The following is a 22,039-nucleotide window of genomic DNA, read 5'->3' on the forward strand; positions in this document are numbered from 1 at the left end:
TCATGTGCTATCACTTTTAGTCGAATCTTGATCAAGGTTCGCTATGTGCATTCTTGATAAAATACAAGCCCAAGATCGTGTAATTGGTCCTTAAGCTTGTGCATTATCAATTTCACATAAACCCCCTTTGGGGAGGTTCTTGGCGCACGATCTTATGCATGTGCACAAACTTGTGACCGACCGGGCAAAATTGCCGATTTACACTAGCCATTTTTACTCATGTATTTTTGCTGAAATTTTATGAGTAGTTCAAGTAATGTATAACGACCTACTTGTCTAAATTCAAGGCTCATCTGAGGTCTGTAACCTAGGTTTGCGCACCATGATTAGAACTTGTAAGAACTAGCAATCGACTAGACCAAACCCCTTCTCAGTCTCTTTTGTATTTTCTTTTGTTTAGGCCACTCTTGTAAGACTGGATCTTCTTGCAAATTTCTCAAGAGCACCAAGATCTAAGACCCAAGTACAAGAAGATCGAAGTCATTTTGACCTTTCTTTGCATAAGCATTTTGTGCATCCTACACTTGAACATGATATAAACAAACCCTACAAGCCCGAATCAAGAGCCATTTACGAAGGTCCCATCAGATCCCAGTAAGTGCCTCAACTCAGCCCATCATCTTCATGTTACCAGGAACATGAGACAAGTTGGGTGAGCGAGAACTAATTTCATTTCCACATGAATTATAAGATTTCCCTTTACATTTTTCCTACATTTCTTTAGAACAAGTGGGGAGAAAGCGTTTAAGAATGACAGCAGTACTGTGCTGGGTAAGCACATTGCTAGTGCAGGGAAACAAAAAAAAATTATGATGAGGAACCCTCGCTGAGAACCAGGCCACCTAATGGACCCACCAAGTGCGGGGAAACAACGAGCAGCAATTTTCGTAGCCGTTACAATCAAATACATGCCTACAAAATAAACCAACAGCTTAGTGAACTAGAACAAGTAAATACATCTGTCGATGTTGGAGACGAAAAACTGATTTTATCCATGAAATCTCTGTTTAAGGTTACAACGGTGGTTGCTGCTCACTGGGAGGTATAAAAAACTCCTTTAACAGAATCAGGGGTTCACTCCATTACAGGTTAAGCAATCCCTGCCATGAAAACCAGTTTCCAGTCTCTGTAACAATAATTCGGAACAAAATGGCCATATTCTAAATAGCATTAAGGAACTATGCTTTGGAAAGCACAGTGAAAATAATACAGCATAGTTCAATGTTCAAAACAGATGACTCACCAAGTACAAGGGGCATTCGAGTAAAACATTAGGCACGATAGAACATTGCTCACCAAATACAAGTTGAGTAAACACATTAGACCCAACCTTAGGCAAAATGCTCCCCTTGAGAAAAAAAGCAGAATTTGTTTCCCATAATTGGCTCATTCAATTCCCATAATGTAGGACCATGTCCTTGCCTCTAATCAAAGTAATGCATGACATGGTCAAGTGATACAAAAAGCAATCGCCAGGGCATCTAATAGAAAGCTCCGAGAATCAATAGAGGTAAAACAGCAGGAGAGTGGCACATAACTGACATGCATATGGGAGTCCAATGCCCACTTTACCTTCTATGATGGTGATGGCGATCATAATGGTCTTTCCAGTGTGATGAGTCAGACTCTACATAAGTCTCCCTATGTCCCCGCCGATCATCCAGACCCCAAGGATCTGACCTTGTTGGGCTATAATTGTGGGGAGAAGGCTGACTTGAACTTGGAGATGAGAATGGAAGTGAGCCATGGGCATAATACTTTGAGCCATGTGGGCTGTGACTTGGATCCTTATATGAGCCATAGTTTCGGTTGTGTGAATTGTCGTGCATCACTGAGCCCCTTCTTTCAGAATATGACCTTGTTAAACTTGGACTCCTGGGTATCGAATTGTGGCCTCTTGAACTCTCGGATTCACTCGAGTAACTGGGATTGAAAACACCAAAACTCTGCTTGTATGTGGAATAGTGGCCAGCGGTTCCCGGTGTAGTTTCGTCTGCGTAATCCCCAGAGCTCCTATGCTCAAAGTACTGCCTACCTTCAGAGTGATTCAACCTCGGACGTGACGAGTTTCTACCTGAATCAAAACTGCGTGGTTGCTTTGGAGAAGCTGCCCAACGTCTAGAATCGGCATTCTCAGGAACAGGTGCATTTATTCCTGGAAAATCAACCATCAATTTCTTACCCTCCTGTGAATATGAGTTATCCTTTTCCAAAATTTCTCCATCTTCACATGCATCCTCACTCTTTTCATCCACATATATGGTGATTCCTGATGGCTGATCTTCACCTTCTGTATCTGCAAAAGTGGTCGAACCAAGTTGCAATCAACAGTTTCACAGAACTGAATTTCTGAAAGCCCATAAAAGAAAATGCTTAGGGTGAAATCCAAAAATGAACCCCATGAAAATAAAAACTGTTTGCCAAAAAAATATATATATCATGAATATATAAACAACACTTCACAATTAACTTTCAACAAGAACTAAGAATCATCAGATTCATCACATCACAGTATTTAAATGATAAAAATGCATTCCTCCCATCATTCACCAATCATTTTCCGAGTATCAAAATCACTCACTGTTTGAATTCTACTGATCTGGCTTTAAATGTTTTGTAAATTGCCTTAACACTTCACAATTAACCAACTTTGAACAAGAACCAAGTATCATCACATCACGGTATTTAAATGACAAAAAATACACATTCTTCCCATCGTTCACCAATCATTTACCCGAGCATCAAAATCACTCACTGTTTGAATTCTACTGATCTAGCTCTAAATGTTGTTTAATTGCCTCCTATTTAACAGATGATAGATTATCATGATGTGCTTGTCATGTCCAGGGATGACAGTAGATCAGGTTCTGGGATATGGATTTGTATTGACTAATAACTAATCAGCAAATATGGGAAGTCCCGACCAACGGGCTCTGCATGGTTGGTAGGAGCTGTCAGTGCACGACCCCTTGTGGTGGGAGGTGGCAGATTCAAACCCCAGTGGTATGTTGAATAATAACTGGTGGGGGTCTGCCTAACCCGAGCTTGCCTTTCAAAAAAAAATATGGGAAGTCCCTCCAGATACAACAAAGCAATCAGCCTGATCTAGCATGAAATCGAAAAACAAGAACAAACCTGATTATAATACTTAATCCCAAAAATTTAAATTAATAATCAGATCCAGATCCAGAAAGGGCTTTCAATATCCAAATCTAAATCTGAATCCATATTGATTAAGCTTTGCCAAATTTAGTGGTTTCCGCTATACCTACAACTGAACCCAATTGAAACAATTTACATCCTTAGTCATGTGGTGCAATGTTGGGGCTAGATGCTAGATTTGTTGGGCTTCAAGATCAAAACTAAACGAGCCACTTGTGGTTTGAAACATTATCGAGAATATATTGGCCCAAATTCCTTGGAGAAAAAGAATCTAAGCCCAAACCATGCCATCATTTGATAGGAAAATTAGGGTATTTTTAATAAACAGGGAATGGAGGATACAGTTTAAATATTTAGAGAGAATGAACCTTAAATATTAGCACTTTTCTATTCTTTTGCTTTCTTTCCTATTCCCCAGTTCTTGTTTAAATTTTTACAATTTAGGTTAGTTCACAGCAAATTCTTAAAGTTCTCGTCAGTACACTTGATTTCACAACAGGCAGATGCATAATGAAATTTGATCCTAGTTGAATATGTATTGCCTCAATTGGATAGATTAGATGGTTAGACCTATTTGTAAAGAAAACTAAAAATCTAACCACAAAGTGATGAATGCCTGGTGTGTGTTTCTTTGACCATTTGACAAACAGAAGAAAACACAATGTCAAACATGCCAAAGATCTAATGAACATATAATTGCAATTATTACCGAGATATCCTGGTGGATAGCCAATTTCCCGCATTCTATTAAGCCAAGGGGGAGGATCAAGCTCCTGCACAAAAACATAGAGATAGGCAAATACAAACAATAATGACGGATGATTTGGAAAGACATCAAACATTTCTTAGCTCTAACTCAATGTGTATACACACACAGATATATATATTGTAAGGCTATTGAAATGCCCAAGATGGTGGCAATTAACGCACCAAATGTCACTGTATCATTCTTAAATTTGTTATGGTACAAACTAGGTGAACCTCGTTAAATCCAGAGAGAGTTTGTGAACTCATGTGTCATGCATGTTAAACAGAATTTAAAGCATTCCAGCTCAAAAATCAGTTCGTTTAACTTTTAACATGTAGTTTTTATTATATTTTTCATGATTTTTCCAGCTTCTCATTTTTTATTCAATATCTATTACACAATTTCCACATTTATGCCATTCTTGACAGATTTGAAATGTTTTACCTCATAAGCAAGCAAATAGCTAACATGGACTTTTCTCAATATGTCAACTAAACGCATTTTGAGTGACTGAAAATTCAAAGGTGTCCTAATGAATGCTGTCAAACTACCCAAATATGACGATGCACAACAGCAATTCAAAAACAAGTAATTTTTAACATAATGAGTTCCTTTTTTGGATATACGCACAGATCTACTCAGAAACTACTGATATCAAAAGTTCACAATATGCAGATCTAAAAGAGTTTTGTTCTGTGTCAAGGTGAAATGGTGAATTAGTGCATAACATGTGTAATATATATATATATATATATATATATATATATATATATATATATATATATATATATATATATATATATATATATATATATATATATATATATATCAAAGAAAGGGGTAACTAAAATATGTTTACCAACCAAATATGTTAAATGGTATATTTTCATAGATTTTTTTACTTTTTTTAGAAATTTTCACCGTACGGATGTGATCTAGACGCTTGGTTTTATAGAAATAGACACTTGGATCATCCAATTATGATGTATAAGAAGGATCTTTTAAGGGTTGAAAATCAATGGCTGAGAATTTTCATAAATATTCAAACATAAAAAATTGTATTTCTTGATATTACGATGATCCAACAGTCTATTCCTAGCAAATGGACCACACCGACTGCATCTGCAGGGTTAGATTTGCAAAAAAAAACTATGAAAATATTGATTTATACTATCAAACATATTTGGTTGGTAAACATATTCCAGTTTCCCCCAAAGAAAGTTCCACATTACCCCAATACCCAGGCACTGCCTGGTTTCAGAGCCAACGACACCAGGTTTTATGCCCTCATACTTCCCCCCAGGAGAATTTTGATAATATCGAGTTGGTAAGCGAGGTCCAGTTGTCTTCCTTTTGGAATTATGCTTCTTGCGAGCATTATTAACAGCAACACTATCTCTAGGTTTTGGGCACTCCTTCAAAGAATGGTTGTATGATCCGCAATTGAAGCATCGAGAATCATGCTCTGGTGCTTCAATACATCTGCAAAACAAATAAGAACATAAATTGCACAATTCTTTGTTGATCCTCAAGAATCTGGATGCAGCAAGGAAAATGTGAAACAAAGGGCAATAATGGGGACATGGTTTAACATATAGCATGTAACTGACAGAAGCTAATCAGTTGAAGAATTTATCAAAACCGTCACCATTAACAATATGTATAAGTACAGTTTTCATGTTACTAAGGGTGTGTTTGATGGCACCAAAAGTTTCTCCCAATGGAAGAAACTTTCGCTTTTTGTGTGGGTCCCATGCACACCATCAAAAAGCAGGAATTTGAATCCCTTCTTTTTTGGGTAGTTATTCTCCATTTTAATGTCTTAAAATGTGGAGAAAAAGTCGGAGGGGGGGGCTCTGACTTTTTCTCTGCAATAAGGTTCACCAGGTCAGAGGGGGGGGCTCTGACTTTTTCTCTGCAATAAGGTTCACCAGGTCAGAGGGGGGGGCTCCGACTTTTTCTCTGCGATAAGGTTCACCGAGAGAGGTTATCTGTGATAACTTCTTCCTGTAATCAAATACACCGTAAAAGAATCCCACAGTGAACAACTCTCCCAGAATAAAAGCATAGAGAAGGAAAATTCAGAAGAAAAGAACCAAGGAAAGACAATTCTTGATTGATGTTTAACAGCGAATATAAATATCGGTAACCAGGGATTTATCCAAATTGTTTTTAGTGAATACACCTCAACGGGAAGAACTAATAGTGCATGGCAGGAAAACCACAAAGGAAAATGCCTTCACAAAATTTTAACATCTACTTAAATAAGTTCTCAACTTTCATATTCAAACCTCTAGTATCTTCTTTTACTATACCACCTTTCTTTCTTCTCTTTTTTGATAACCTATTTTCATAAATTTAGAAAAATGAAGTGGAGGAGAGAGTAAGCAGCGAGAGAGGGAAAGAAGTACCTTCTTCTTATTCTTCCTTTTTTTTGTTGCGTACGCGAGAGACGAGAGAGAGGGAGGAGGGAGCAGCGAGAGAGGAGGGAGCAGTGAGATATGAGAGACGAAAGATGAGAAACGAGAGAGTGAGCAGCGAGAGAGGGAAAGAAGCACCTTCTTCTTCTTTTTCTTCTGCTTCTTTTTTTCTATTGCGTACATGAGAGACAAGTAGCGAGAGACGAGAGAGAGGGAGGATGGAGCAGCGAGATAGGAGGGAGAGACGAGAGGATTGAGCAACGAGAGAGGGAAAGAAGAGAAGGGTCGGGCTCGCCCCAAATTTGTGTCAAATGGGGGTCAAAGCCCCCATTTAACCTAAATCAAATGAGGCGCACACCTTAGGGTAAGGCATGCCTCGCCCTGAGACATGCGTTGTGGCCTTCATGTGCTATTTAAGTGCACCTCGAGGCGAGGTGCATTTTTTTGCGCCTTGAGACATGTTTTTAACAGCACTGGTTGGGCATTGAGGGAAAGCACGAGAAGAAGGCACACATTTCCCTTGACCACATGATGCAAACATATTATAGATTATATGATAGTCTCTGTTTGATAGCACCGAAAGTTTCTCCCCAAATGGGAAACTTCGGTTTTTGTATGGGGCCCAAACACCCATTAAACAAGGAAGAAATACCTCCCTGCTTTTTGCATTTAATAGGAGGAATTTCTTCTCGTTTTTTGAGGAGAAAAAGTTGCTCCCAGATAAAGTTATCTCTAGAGATAATTTTATCTCCAGCATCAAACACATCCTTAGTGTAAGAGTTGGCAGTCTCCCTCTAAGAAATCACGCACCTCTAATATTGGTCTTCTGTATCACTGCTGTGAGGAAGAGAAGAGAGGAGGCAGCCACAAGAAGCACGATTCTTAATCAATAATAATCATGCCCTATTCTTTGATATATATATATATATATATAATACACTGATCGGATCGGGTCTGAGGGTCCAAATCTGGACCCATATGTACATATACATTCTTAATAGTCTCCCTCAAGTTGTGCATGGTTTCGTACCATGGACAACTTGTTCTTCAAAAACCAAAAGTGGACGTTGGTAAGTCCCTTAGTAAACAAATCTATCACTTGATCAGCTGTGGGAACATAAGTTGGCTCAACTTCTCTATCTTCGATCTTTTGCCGAATGAAGTGTTGATCAATTTCTATATGTTTGGTATGACTGTGATGAATGGGATTGAAAGCAATTTGTATGGCACTTTGATTATCGCAAAGGAGATTGGTGGGCATAATAGATTCTCCGATCTCAGTCAAAAGATGTCTCAGCCATGTAGCCTCTGTTGTAGCGGCCGCCATAGATCGGTACTCAGCTTCTGTACTGAATCGCGCAACTGCACGTTGTTTCTTGCTACTCCACGCTAAATGTTCCTATCCAGAAAAACACAAAATCCAGAAATCGATCGTCTGTCATCTGGATCTCCTGCCCAATCTGCATTTGTGTAAACATCTCATCGATGTCACTCCCCTTTGGACTTGAACTGATGATAGACTAGACCATCTCCAAGAGTGCCTTTTAAATATCGAAGAATTCTCTTAACAGCATTCATATGCTATGTTCGTGGATCATGCATGAATTGTGACACTTTGTTCACTGCATACACAATGTCTGGTCTGGTAAAGGTGAGGTATTTAAGAATTCCAATGAGACTACGATATTGCTTGGAGTCTTTATATGATTCTCCATCTTGAGAGTTGAGCTTGTGGTTTAATACACTAGGAGTGGATAGTGGTTTACAATCTGTCATGCCTGCCTTTTCCAACAGATCCAAGGTATATTTGTGTTGGGTTAATGAAAGAGATCCATTCTGTCTATCCACTTCAACTCCCAAGAAATAACGTAAGACTCCCAAATCTTTCATCTTAAATTGTCGACTCAGTAAGTCCTTCGTTGATTTTATGTGTTCATCTGAATTCCCAGTAATAATAATGTCATCCACATATATAAGAATCAAGGTACGTACCTGACGATCACAGAAAATAAACAATGAATGATCAAGGTGAGAACGAATGAAACCGTATCGCTGAACTTCAAAGGAAACATTGTCAAACCATGAACGAGAAGCTTGCTTTAACCCATAGATGGCTCTTTGTAGTTTGCAAACATGTGTGCTAGGGCTATATTCTGCATAACCAGAGGGTTGCTCCATATACACCTCTTCTTTCAGGCTACCATGCAGAAATGCACTTTTGACATCAAGTTGATTAAGAGTCCATCTATACTGAACCGACAAAGACAAAATTAATCGAATAGTTTTCATCTTGACCACAGGACTAAAAGTCTCATCATAATCTTGCCCATATTCTTGAGTGAAACCTTTTGCCACCAACCTTGCTTTATAGCGTTCAATAGATCCATCCGGTTTATACTTTATTTTATAGACCCATTTAGACCCTATAATATTTTTGTCGGATGGTTTGGGAACAATCTCCCAAGTTTCACACTCATGTAAGGCTTTCATTTCCTCATTCATGGCTTCAACCCATTTGAGTGACATAGATGCTTGTAAAAAACTAATAGGCTTATCCTATTTTTCAATCTGGGAGATGAATAGCTGCAAGTCAGTAGAGAAGTTGTTATAACTAACCCATCTTTCAATAAGATGACGAATCCTCTTAGGCCTTCTAGGGTGCACAGCGGTTCGCTGAGCATTGTCTTTATTTCGTCGTACATAGACAGCCCCCTGAAACTTGGTAATGTCTGAAGTGGTAGGCATAGTATCCTGCATGGTCGGCGTCTCTTCCCTTTGTATACACACACCAGGTTTATTCTGTTCAGTCGATATTGTATGACATGAGGGAGCATCGCGAGTAGCCATTTGATCAAACACCTAAGCAGCAAGCCACGGTTGATAACCTTCATCATTTACGCGTTGTTCTTCTACCCTTCCTGGGCTCTCAGTATGAGTCTCATCAAACACAACATTTCGTGAGATTTTGATGCGATTAGTAGTGGAATCGTAGCAGCGATAACCTTTGTATTGATCAGCATAACCAACGAACTTACACTTGTATGCCTTGTTTTGGAACTTGTCACGTTGGGAACTGTCAATATGAACATAACATATGCAACCAAACACTCGCAATTCATTATAATCAGGGTGAGTCCCAAAGAGTGTAAAATAATGAGATTGATTCACAAGTAATTTCATTGACAGTCGATTTATGATATACACAGCAGAATGAAAAGCTTCTGTCCACAAGCTTAAAGAAACGTGAGTGCCATGTATCATGCTTAATGATCTTTGAACAATGTACCGATGTTTTCTTTCTGCTGCACCATTTTGTTGCGGTGTGTGGGGGCAAAATATTCGATGACTTATTCCTTTATCCTGGAGAAATTTGAGTAAATTCCTTTGATAGATATTCTCCCTCACCATCACATTGGAAATGTTGGATTTGAGATGAGAACTGATTACAAACTAAATAAAAAGCTTGAACACTTCAGATTTTTGTTTCATAAAGTGGATCCAAGTATATCTGGAATAACTATCGATAAAAGTGACATAATAGCGATTGCCCGATAAGGAAGATTGTGGGGCAGGTCCCCAAACATCATAATAGGCAATTTCAAAAGGCACAGAAGCTCTTTGATTTATTGAGTGACATGGAAGAACATGACTTACATAAATGGCAACTGGAACAAAGAGAAATATCAGACTCAATACTCAAATTGGACTGTGGAACAAGTCCACTAGACACAAGTTTTTCAATGAATGAACGATTACAATGACCTAAACGACGATGTCAGATTTCTGACTTATTACACTGAGACAAACTAAAACAATCTTTAAATGACACTGGTTGAACTAGCTATGGATTTATTGGAGCAGCATGAGCAGAAAGAGACTCCTTGAGGACATACATATTTTTTTGTCGCTTTCCTTCAACGAGCGTCTTCTTCGTGAGAAGATCCTTGACACATACAGAAGAAAGAGTAAATTCAACACAAGAATTAGTTTCATCGACAAGTTTAGAAACAGAAAAATATTTTTAACAATACTGGGTAAGTGATAAACATCAGATAAAAGAAGTGAAGAATTGAGGAGTGGAAGAGAAATGTTTTCAACATGGGATATAGGGTGGAGGGCATCATCTCCAGTTTTAATACTAAATTTACCACGATAAGGAATGGGTTGTGAAATCTTACCAACGTCACCTGTCACATGTGCAGCAGCCCTAGAGTCAATGTACCAAGTCCCCCGCTCAGTTTGCTTGAAACTTAACTTGGAAAGGGCAAAGATCAAGAGGTTCTTCACATTCGCCTTTTCATCCCTTGCTTGTCCTCTAGTGGAAGGCCCAGCACCACCAAATTTGCCTCTGTTTTGAGGATTATGCCAACAATTTACCTTAGTGTGCCCCTTTTTATTACACTGAAAACACGTTGGTATCTGTCTAGAAGATTGGTTAGCTGGGAATGAGTTGGGTGACATGTTAGGCGTGGGAAGTAATCCACGACCTCCTTGATTACCTCTTCCTTGTCCTCGTCCACCTCGAAAGCCTCCACGGCCACGTCCTGCCACCATGCCTGTGACAAGGACCTCATGATTGCTGGAATTGGAAGTCAACTCCTCACCTCTAATAGTAACTTCATACTGCAGGAGTTTCGCGCGCAAATCATCAAAGTTAGGCAATTAAGGAAGGCATAAAAGAGAGGTGATCAGCATGTGATAGTCAGATCCAAGACCATTCAGCGCCTGTTGAACTTTCTCTTTGTCCGGAATAACACATCCCACCATCGCTAATTGGTCTCTGATGCTCTTGACTTTGTTCATGTATTCTGTAACCGATAAATTCTCTTTCTTTAAGAGCTGAAACTCTCTCTTTAAATGAAGAATCCTAGCCTCAAAAATCTGTGAATAGGTCTGCGCTAGTATCTCCCACAATTCTTTAGCTGAACATTCATCTAGAATGACCATTAATACCTCTTGAGAAAGTGTAGAGGTAATGTAAGCCACAACCTCCTGATCCTTTCTTTTCCATGTTGTAAATTCTAGATTGTGAACTAGTTTATTAGAAACCTCGTCTTTATCGTCTTGCTCTTCCTGCAGAAGGAACTCAGAAGGTGCATGAATTGTTCCATCAAGGTGACCGGAGAGGTCCAAACTACGAATAAAAGGCAAAATTTGCCTCTTCCAGGTCAAGAAATTAGAGGTATTCAATTTCTCAGATATGAGTTGACCAAGAAAACTGGACGGAAGTGATGGGGAATCCATGAAAAAAATAAATGAACGAGTTGACTAAAGAGAAGAATGAGAAAACACGAGTTGATGAAAAGGAAAGAATTGATTAAGGGATAAAGAGAAAAAACTTTGGTTCAGTTCTTCAACAATTCATTGACCCAACAACACAAGTTTGTTGACACTTTTTTTTCTTTTTTTTCTTTTGGAACAGTCATGTTGTAGTTCTTCAGACAAACTTGGCAGAAGTCGTGATGTTGTAAGTTTAAAAGTCTTAGAAATGGAACGATTGCAAGTCTAATATGAAAATATCAACTCGTGATGTAGGTAAGAAAAAGAACGATTGCAATGGTATCATTGGTTCAAAATGAACCTTGGTGTGCAAACATGGGGTGGTTTCACACGTGAATTGACACTATGTTTTGACCCTTCGGCATACGTGAGTGAATCACAACGCTAGGCGGAGCGCACCTGCGGACACAAAACACTTTCGTTTGTAAACCTTTCTCATTTCAGTGTTCGCTTTTCTCATCTTCCGTAGGGGCCTTTAGTCTTAGATGTGAATAGGGGTCGCGAGAGCATAGTGTATCGCCCTGCCATAGTAATGAATCTGAACAACAGTTGATTCTATAGCAACGGTTACTCAGCATCAATCGCGGATAGGGTAAGAGCTACTATTTAATCAACAACGGCTAGTCTTGTAGCCACAATAGAAAGAGTTGCAACTCAGATTCATGCAATGGGTTGAGCTCACTATGGTTACGAAGACAACAACGGATATTTCAAACAAGGAGCACAAGAGCTCTTAGTCATCCAACAACGGTTACTGTAAAAAAAAGACTAGAACAGGAACGTCATCAATCGTAGAGCTCCTTTTCTTGCTAATGAGTTTGAAAGGCTCATCCACTTGGTAGATGATTGATCCCAAGAGCCTCTTATCGAGACTTTCATTGTGGGTGTTTGATATGAGCTCCAGATCGAAGTGTAGGCCAACCGGCCCACTAGCATCCTCGAGTGCTTTCAGCAAGCACAATTGGCCAAAGAGAAGTTGCAGAAGCAAGGATCCAAAAGCATCTGAGTGGGATTCGCATATGGATCCCAGAACAATCAAAACCGCCCTCATTTCCAAAGAGGGTCAAACAAATCCAATGCAGCAACCAACGCTAGTGGGTCCAAACCCACTTCAAAACCTCCTTTTAATTTTTTCAATGTAAAAGTAAACGTAAAAAGGCTCCTTAATGATACAATGGTTGAAAGGAGAAGGAATGGGCTATGTTTCCACTATGACAAGGTTTGGCACCACGGCCATGCATGTAAAATCATGCATCTGTATCTTGTAAATAGTGATAGTGAAATTAGTGACGGTGAGAAAGGAGAGGAAGAGATTTTTTAAGATGAGGATCCACCCGAAGATGAGATAGAAATCTCGCTCCACACCCTTAGAGGGGTCGACATGCCCCAATTTATGAGAGTGTGTGGTACTCTCAAGGGCACCCCGATATTCATCCTCATAGACACAAGAAGCACACAACTTCCTTTGTACTCAAGTTGCTAGAAAGATTAAGTGTCCAACCACTTCCTACAACCTGTTCAAAGTAGTAGTAGAAAACGAGAGCAGATTGTCGGGCCAAGCGAGATGTCCTGATTTGAAATTCAAGGTCCAAGGCACCACTCTCAACTTGGATGCCTTTGTGCTTCCTGTCAAGGGAGTCGGTCTCATATTAGGGATGCAGTGGTTGCAAACCTTGGGTCCAATTTGGTGGGATTTCCAGAAGTTGACCATGAAATTTAAACAAGAGGACGGAACTGTGAAAATCCAAGGAGACCAAACTCTCTCCACTTTAGGAAGACTGGAGAGAAATAACAACAACCCCTCCCCCGCAGAAGTTTCAAAAGACGGAAGGAGCATTGAAACCCAAGGCAACACGTCCGAAGAAGAAACAAAGTCAACACAAAAGGCTCACTACATGTCCCCTCAACTTAAAAGATGACGAACTATGCAAGGAAAGAAGTTGTCACTACAAACAAAGGAAAGGGCCAACGATGACATTTGATCCAAAAGAACAAGAATAACCAGAGATTGGGGAGACAACCTCAATCACAGACCTTGAGGACAAGGCCGTTTTGAAAGGGGTGGGATTGATAGCATCCCAACCCAAGTAGCTTAGGTGTTTTGGATATGGACATCCCTGTTAGATAAATGGATCTATTGATCCATATGGTTGTAAGCAAAATTTTGGGTTAGGATAAGGGATAGTCCTGTCAACTAAAAATAAGAGGACGGATGAAGCAATTCAAAGAATATGCAAGGGCAAAAAAAGTAGTCTTCCATGCACTATCGAGTTCCCAAAGGGCATGTGTTCATTTTATAGATTGACATCACTTGAAAGGCAAAATAGGAAAGATAACGCAACATATCCCCCTTTGATAGGGACGTTCAGCTCGATCGCCTATTTTTGTGATTTGTTTCCTTCTTTTATGCCTTATTTTCTATTTAAAAATTGTCATTTGTAATTCGGTTTTTTATCTCATTAATAAAGAAGTTTTCTTGGCTTACCTTTTGGGTAGGATTTGGCTTCTTCTTAAGGAAGAAGAATGGCACCTCAGGACTTTGGCCTAAGGAGATCTCCCTCCCCTCTCACGCATATCTCTCTCTCCCACGCCTCTCCTTCCCTCACATGCATATCTCTCTCTCCCACGCCTCTCCTCCCTCACACGCATCTCTATATCTCACGCCTCTCCTTCCCTCTCATGTGTCTTCTTCTCCACAACATTGTGGCCCCCTTGCAAATCGTGGCCCTTTGGTTTGAGTGTGCAGCCTGTATCGGTCTATATCAGAACCCAAGACTTATGGTCAAGCTTAAGATCTTCCTGAGTGGGTCAAAGCCGTGAAAATTTAACTGGAAGCCTTAGAAAGAGCCTAGACTTGGGATATTATGAAGTTACCAAATGAGAAAAAATCGATAGGATGTAGATGGGTTTACAAAGTAAAAACCAAAAATGATACAACAAGACACAAAGCTACATTGGTTGCCAAAATATATGCTCAAGAATACGGAATACGCTATGAGGAAATTTTTGCCCTTATAACAAGAATGACCATTGTTAGGACCCTCATAATCTTAGCTTTCATTAGAGGTTGGCCTATATATCAAATGAACGTAAAAAATGTTTTTTTAATGGAGATTTAAAAGAAGTCTATATGGATCCATCCCTAGTTGTTAGGTTCCACTTGGACACATTCTCTATTTAAAGAAAAATTTGTATAGTTTAAAACAAGCTCCTAAAGCTTGGTATTCTAGATTCAATATTGTCATTTATATATAACGATATGATGACTATACCTGCGTCAGATGACTTAACAAAGATCATCACTAGTAGAGACAAACAGGGAGTTAGTCATATTAAGAATGTCCTTAAAACCAATGTTAAAATGAATGATCTTGGATTGATTACATATTTTCTTTGTATTAATGTTACACACTCACCTTGTGGGTATTTATTAACCCAAGCTAAATTTGCAACTAAGATTATTAACAGGCCTAGAATTACCAATGAGAAAAGAGTGGACACTCTAGACGTAATTAATGCAAAAATAAAAATTGAAAATTGATTATGTAACGCCTCCGGAGGATCCCACATCGTATTGTCAAATGATTGGAGCTCTCACATACTTATCCATCACCAGGCCCAATATTGCTCATGCAATTCACACTGCAAGCCAATTCCAACACTCACCAAATACTATGCATATGAGTGTTGTTATGAAAATAATTAGATATATCTATAAAATTGTTTCTAAAGGCCTTTTTTGTTATCTTCCTCATCACTTGATTTAGTTGCTTACTCCGACTTAGATTGGGGAGGAGAACCTAATGATCAACGCTCAACTACGAGTTTAAGTGTATTTTTAGGTGACTCTCATGTTTTGAAAATATAAAAAACAATAAAAGGTTTATCTCTCATCAATAAAAGCTGAGTACCGAGCCATGACCACCGCTACATTGTAAGTGATTTGGTAGAGGGGACTGCTTGAAGATATGGGGATACATCTTATAACACCCTCAAAGTTTTGTTGCAATAACAAGAGCATCATTTATATTGTCAACAACCATACATTTCATGAAAAGACTAAGCACATTGAGATGGATTGTCACTATGTTTGTAAAGAATATTTGAAGAAAACTATATCATTATCTTATGTCACCTCCAAATATCAATTAGCAGATTTCTTCACCAAGGCGTTTCCTTCTCCTAGATTTCATTTTTTCCTTGAAAAACTTTCAATGACCTCACCGTAAGTTTGAGGGAGAGTGTTAAGAAGTTGTACATGTATACATATATATAAATATGTATACACATATGTAGATATATACATATATACATGTAATTTGTATATATATTATGTTTATAATGTATCTAGGTATTATTGTACCGTTTTTATTTTTTATTTTGTCTTGGGTTTTTTGGTCATTGGACCAACTAGCCGTTGGAAGCTCCCCAACAACTAGTAGGCCTCTCACTAGCCCTTCTCACTTGTATATATATGGGACTTTGAGGTCCCTATTTCTTATGCATTTTGTTATGCATATTCCATCAATAAAATTTATATTGTTTTTATTGAATGTGTACAGTTGTGCATGTTGAGAGTTTTCCCTTTGTGGATTGTGCTGTGTTATTGCCCTTGTAAGCATCTTCTTTGATCTTTGAAGGTATCATTATACAGATGACCCTTGCAGGTCATGATACTTGTTTGATCAATGTCATCCTTCTATTACAAGTGTATCCAAATTGACCCACCATCAACTCGACTAGCATAATTCATGTGGGTCCCACATGAACCATGCCTCATGGTACAACACATGAAGAACCTAGGTTACTTTGGAAAAGCCCATAACGCATTACTCCCACATAACAAATGAGCCTATAAATATATCCTCTTCATCAGGTCATGTGTTTAGGCCATCAGATAAGATGCTTGAAATTATATTTCAATAAAGTTGACACAATAGACCTGGTCGACTTGCCCAAAGTGAATAGTCAAACCACCTTAGAGTCACCAAACAGGAGAATACTCACACACACACACACCATATATATATATATATATATATATATATATATATATATATATATATATATATATATATATATGCATATGCGTGTGTGTGTGTGGATAACTCTTGGTGCAGATGTGGGCACTAGAAATTTGCTATCAATGCAGAAAATCTTATTGCTCCTGCAATTTTGAGTGTAAACATGACCATATAGACAGACTTATCATGCATTTACTTTAGAACATACTCCAAGCAATAAACTTAAATATTAAAACTATTTTAAAGAATGAAAAAATGAATGGTCCAATCGAGACCAAAATTTAACTATAAAGAAATCACCTTTCAGATCATGATTGTTAGATGGAAAACATGATTTGTAAAATACTGAAACATGTGAATTCATCAGTAGGTCTGATATACTTGAAAATGCGCAAGTGAGATTCTGCCCACCGATATGGTATGTGCAACCACACCAGGGACTTACAATTATTACTCTCTCTCTCTCTCTCTCTCTCTCTCTCTCTCTCTCTCTCTCTCTCTCTCTCTCTCTCTCTCTCTCTCTCATTTTTTCTTTGTTATTCAAAGTTCTATTTAAGCCAAGGAAGACAGGTGAGGCACAATACCTAGTCAATAGTCATTGCCTGGTACTTTTAACTATGAGGAAAACATATCAGAACATTAATCTTTCCAAGTCTCATAACAGATTCAACATTGCATGAATCGCTTTTTCAATTCCTTGCCAACATCCAAAAAAAATCAGTGTACATTCCATGCTTCCTAATATGCATTAGAAGGGCAAAAAAGGGAAAAAATTAAGATATTGACCATATCTCCAATTTTCCTATGCCAATGTCATGATAGCATGAAGAAGAAACAAGCAAGTACCGTTCTAGGCTTGCTAAGCCCTCTGCTGAAGCCGGTCCCAATGTGAATCCACGATCATACAGTGGCACTGAGTCAGTATCCAGTGAACTTTCCTTTTTCTTGTCCAACCTGGCTTGGTTATCCATACAAAATGTCTTCACAAAAAGATGAACCAAATTAATACAGAAAATGACCAACACAAGCCTAAAGAATGACTAACCAAGAAACCTTGCAAAAAGAACATATCACATTAATTTTGTTACGCCTGGTAAAAAGTGATTAATTTAATCAATAAAGGGAAAAGAAAGATAGGATACATGAAGTCATGAACTCCCTTGATAAAGCAATCTTGGCAGATCTTAAAAGGAATGGCATGGGTAGGTAATGATGATGATGATGACAAATATAAAAACCCTTTGCTATCCTGAGTAACTTGCTAGTGCTAAGGATACTTTTGCTGCTCATCTCTCTATTATTCATCTTCTAGGGTTTCATCTTCCTTTTTTGTCTGTTTCATTTTTTCTGATTCGACTTTTTTCACTTTTTATTTGTTTCTCCAAATGCCTATGACAAAGAGAAGATGCCTATGGCCTATCTCGCACGGATATCCCATTCTGTATCTTTTTATATGATAGTTATACTGGAAACTGCATACAAATTACCGTATCCCCATTCTGTAGACGTATCCATGTGACATAGCTTATGAAAAGATAGGTATTTGGAATATCAGAAAAGGTCAAAGTCATGGGACAATAAGAAGAGAACCTATGATGAAGACAAGATACTTATGACAATTCTAGAATTCAGTAAGAGAAGAAGAGAACATAAGTTATATTTTGTGAGATAGTTTGGGCATATTTCCCAGAGACATAGGACAAAAGTGATACATCATTGATTCGAATATAGCAGAGGCAGGCAGGCTAGTGAGAGGTGGCATGAAGGAATTTGAGCAAAATGGAGTTTAATCTTAGTAGAAATGAATACTGAAACAAGATTAATAAAGTAACAACGCATAGATGGCAAAGTTTAGCATGATGGTTATGTTGACTGTGGTAGTGATGATACTATGCTGGTGTTTAAAGTTCAGCATGATGGTGATGTTGATTGAGGTAGTGATGATACTATGCTGGTGTTTAAAGTTCAGCATGATGGTGATGTTGATTGAGGTAGTGATGATACCATGCTGGTGTTGATGATGATGACAAATAATGTAATGCCAAAATTGTCCTTTATGTGCAGCATGGTTTTCTAAATGTGTACAAGAAAAAGATTATGAACAAAACACATGCTCCTTTCATAATTTTTTTAGTGATTTGTCAATATACTGTTTGTGGCCTTTCAAGAATACATAAAGGCAGGGTTCATCAGCTCAGGGCATAAAATAACTTTTACCAGATCAAACTTCACTCCAACAGAATAATAATTTCAGAAACTATATTTAGAGATATTATATGGTTATATTATGTACAATGCAACAAGAACACCATACCACATTGGAAGACTTCTCAAGACCAACATGAAGTGCAGGAAAATACGTCTCTTCACCAGATTCCAGTGATTCTTCTAAAGATTCCTGAAAATTTTCAAACAAGCTCAATGAAGTTCTTGGAAATAGAAACACCAAAGAATTGTATTGTCATCAGAATAGACCACAAGAAAATTCTATACCAACAGAGACAAGCAGTTGGTGAAATAGCATATAGCATGTGAAATTGATTCAGAAATGAAGTTATGTGCATGTTTAAGACAAAAGTTTCCATATGCAACCACCTGGAAATATATGCAACTGAAAAATCATAATCATTTTCTTTCAAAATCCTTCTGAATTATGTCACCCGGGAGCGGGAGCGGGAGCGGGAGCGGAGGGTACGACACGGCAATTCCAAAAATTGTGGGTACGGGGACACGGCTATATATATACATATATATACAAAATAAATTCAAAATAAACTGAATATAATCTAAATCTATATGCTATATCTAAAATATATATTATATACTAAACATATAAAGTTATAAACTGAAAATATAATTATAAATTATAAATTAAATACAAACTTGTATGTTCGGAGGGTAAAATACTAAAATGTCATGTCTGGGTGTCGACACGGGTACGGAGGGTAAAATGGAGTGTCCTAGTACCATAGCTTCTCAAACACTTGTAACTCTCATCATAAGAACTTCTTGCACCTTCATAATGTGCTAATGCAATTTACTGATGAACACGACTCCAATGAGAAGTAGGAAATACTAAATGTAAAAGGCATACATTTTAGATAAATTAGCTTGTGCTGATGGTTTTAACTAAACTTGGCAAGTCAAATTGCCACAACACGGAAGCAAATAATTGACATTGTAATTGTCCAGTTCATATAAATGATGTGACCCAAGCATACCATGTTTGTTGAAGCATTTTGAGAATGCCACTCAGACCACTGCTGCATGAGTTTCCCAAGCTTCTTTTTGCTTTCCCTGAACAAAACTACATAGACATCAGACAAATACCATAGCCATCTATCCTCGCTAATAACATGACAGCAGAGCAAATCAAGCAAAATTATACTCTTATAAATTGCATTAACAGCATTCCCACATTATCATCATGGCCTTTGGATACAACAGCAAAATAGATTCCTTCCAACCTTGTTAAGAAACTGTACGTCACACGGACATTGGGCTGCTGACTAGAACATGATATCCGGGATCGCTTCGCACCTGAAAATGCTAGAAAATTTAATTAAAGGGAGAAAGCAACACAAGGAGACAGTATATTACCACGAAGAATACCCCATTATACCCGGTTTAAATTCCAAGTACGAAGGAACTATTGGAACTCTCATCATCAATGCCACCATCCCCCAACAATTATTCATACTGTATAGCCTGAAATGCGATTCTTTAAGTAAACTTTATGTTACAGGATATGAGGCTCACCAACTCCGCACAATTCCACACCAAACTTTGATCCCACTGTCACCGAATTCAGAATCATTTCTGGAGTATGTCCCAAAGTGTTCTTCTCGCAATCCGCACATTTGTCAACGTTCATCTCCAAAGGAAGCTGATCAACTTTCTCCTCTCCGTGATCCTCAAACGTTTCCTCTTCGTCTTTACATGGTATTTCCCCCTCATCGTCCGAAACTTCAACCGCCTGTAGCTCGATAACATCCTCAGCTTCCATCATCGGGCGAAAGCAGCTTCTGATGCAAAACCCCATGAACGGTAAGCGACTACCAAAGTCAAAAACAAAACACAAATAGAGATTCTGCAGTAGGTCTTATCAAGAAATTCAACCCTTAAGGCATTTTAATGAGGCTCGGTTGAAAGAACAATCAAAACAAGACGAAACTTGCAAAAATCAGAATAACCAACCACAGTAATTCCCCTTTGGAAAAACATAAAACACCCAGGAAAACTCGATTAAACAGAGGAAAATGAAACGAATACGCCAACAAAAGCAAAGTCAAGAACCCTAGAAACAAATGAAACCAAGAGAAAGAAGAAAAGGAGACTCGTGTGAAGAAGACCCACCAAAACGACCCCCAAAGGAAAAGATCGCCTTAACGACTTCTATGAGACAGGCACTCCGATTCTTAGACTTCTTCCGTCCGATCGAAACTCTTAGAAATCTTGCTCCAAGTGCTCAAATCCCCACATACCCAACTTCTCCTGCTCTCTGGAGACGCCAAGCCTAGACAGATGTCGACGGAGAAATAGAGTTTAATATCTCTTGCATATGCGAATGGGGTGCGGAGGTACGAGGAAGACGATCAAACGAGGAGGAAAAGAAAGAGAAGAACATGGGTGCGAAAATTTCGTTGGCAGATTTTCCCACCGAATGAATGATTCTAAGCTTCGGAGTTCGGGCAGTCGCTTGGCTCAGTCGGGTAAGTAAACATAAAAACGGATCGGATATGGGTCGGATCAAAAACAATCCGGAATTTAAAATGTCGGTTCGAAATATCATATGAAGCCCTCCCTGGTAAACGAACCGAGCAGCTCATGGTTCGGGTAAGGTCTTGTAGAGGCGACTTGTTTGAATGTCAGTACCAGGGAGCTGAAAGGCTCATTCCTGTGGCGATCCAAGCCGAGTTTGAGCTTATAACTTGTTTATAAAAAAAAACATTTGTTTAGAGCTGCCAGAACTAATTAAGATTACAACAACAACAACTACGCCTTCATCCCAAAACAATTGGGGTCGGCAATATGAACCAATAAAGAAAATCATTATGGGTCTTCTACATGAATCCTTCTCCTCCATTCATTTCTATCCAATGTCATGTCCTCGGTGAGGTTCAAAGCATTCATATCATTTTTTATCACCTTCACTCATGTCTTCCTAAGCCTACCCCGACCTCTTTTAACTAATATATTTTCTCATTTCTCCATCCTTCTAACTGGAACATCATTAAGCCTTCGTCGAATATGTCCAAACCACCGTAAACGATTCTCTTTCATCTTATTTTCAATGGGTGCAACGCCTACCTTCTTACGTATCTCCTCGTTCTGAATCTTATCTTTTATTGTATTTTCACACATTCATCTCAGCATACGCATCTCAGCTACACTCATTTTTTGAA

At 38.5% G+C, this 22,039-nt stretch overlaps 1 protein-coding gene across 1 annotated transcript; it reads right to left on the reverse strand.

Annotated features, from left to right (window-relative positions):
- Positions 1 to 789: 789 nt before the first annotated feature.
- On the reverse strand, positions 790 to 21,323 carry LOC149846836 (uncharacterized). Its single transcript, XM_089998168.1, has 10 exons — positions 20,991 to 21,323; positions 20,394 to 20,659; positions 20,102 to 20,174; positions 19,856 to 19,931; positions 18,949 to 19,032; positions 17,481 to 17,614; positions 5,143 to 5,392; positions 3,872 to 3,935; positions 1,573 to 2,296; positions 790 to 912 (listed from the first exon to the last, which is right to left on the reverse strand). Exons 2-10 carry the CDS (start codon positions 20,641 to 20,643, stop codon positions 843 to 845), a joined length of 1,725 nt encoding a protein of 574 aa, XP_089854294.1. The 5' UTR covers positions 20,644 to 20,659; positions 20,991 to 21,323; the 3' UTR covers positions 790 to 842.
- Between the last annotated feature and the right edge of the window lie 716 nt (positions 21,324 to 22,039).

Source organism: Nuphar pumila, chromosome 2, assembly GCF_984573655.1.
Source record: "Nuphar pumila chromosome 2, dmNupPumi1.hap1.1, whole genome shotgun sequence".
NCBI lineage: Eukaryota > Viridiplantae > Streptophyta > Magnoliopsida > Nymphaeales > Nymphaeaceae > Nuphar > Nuphar pumila.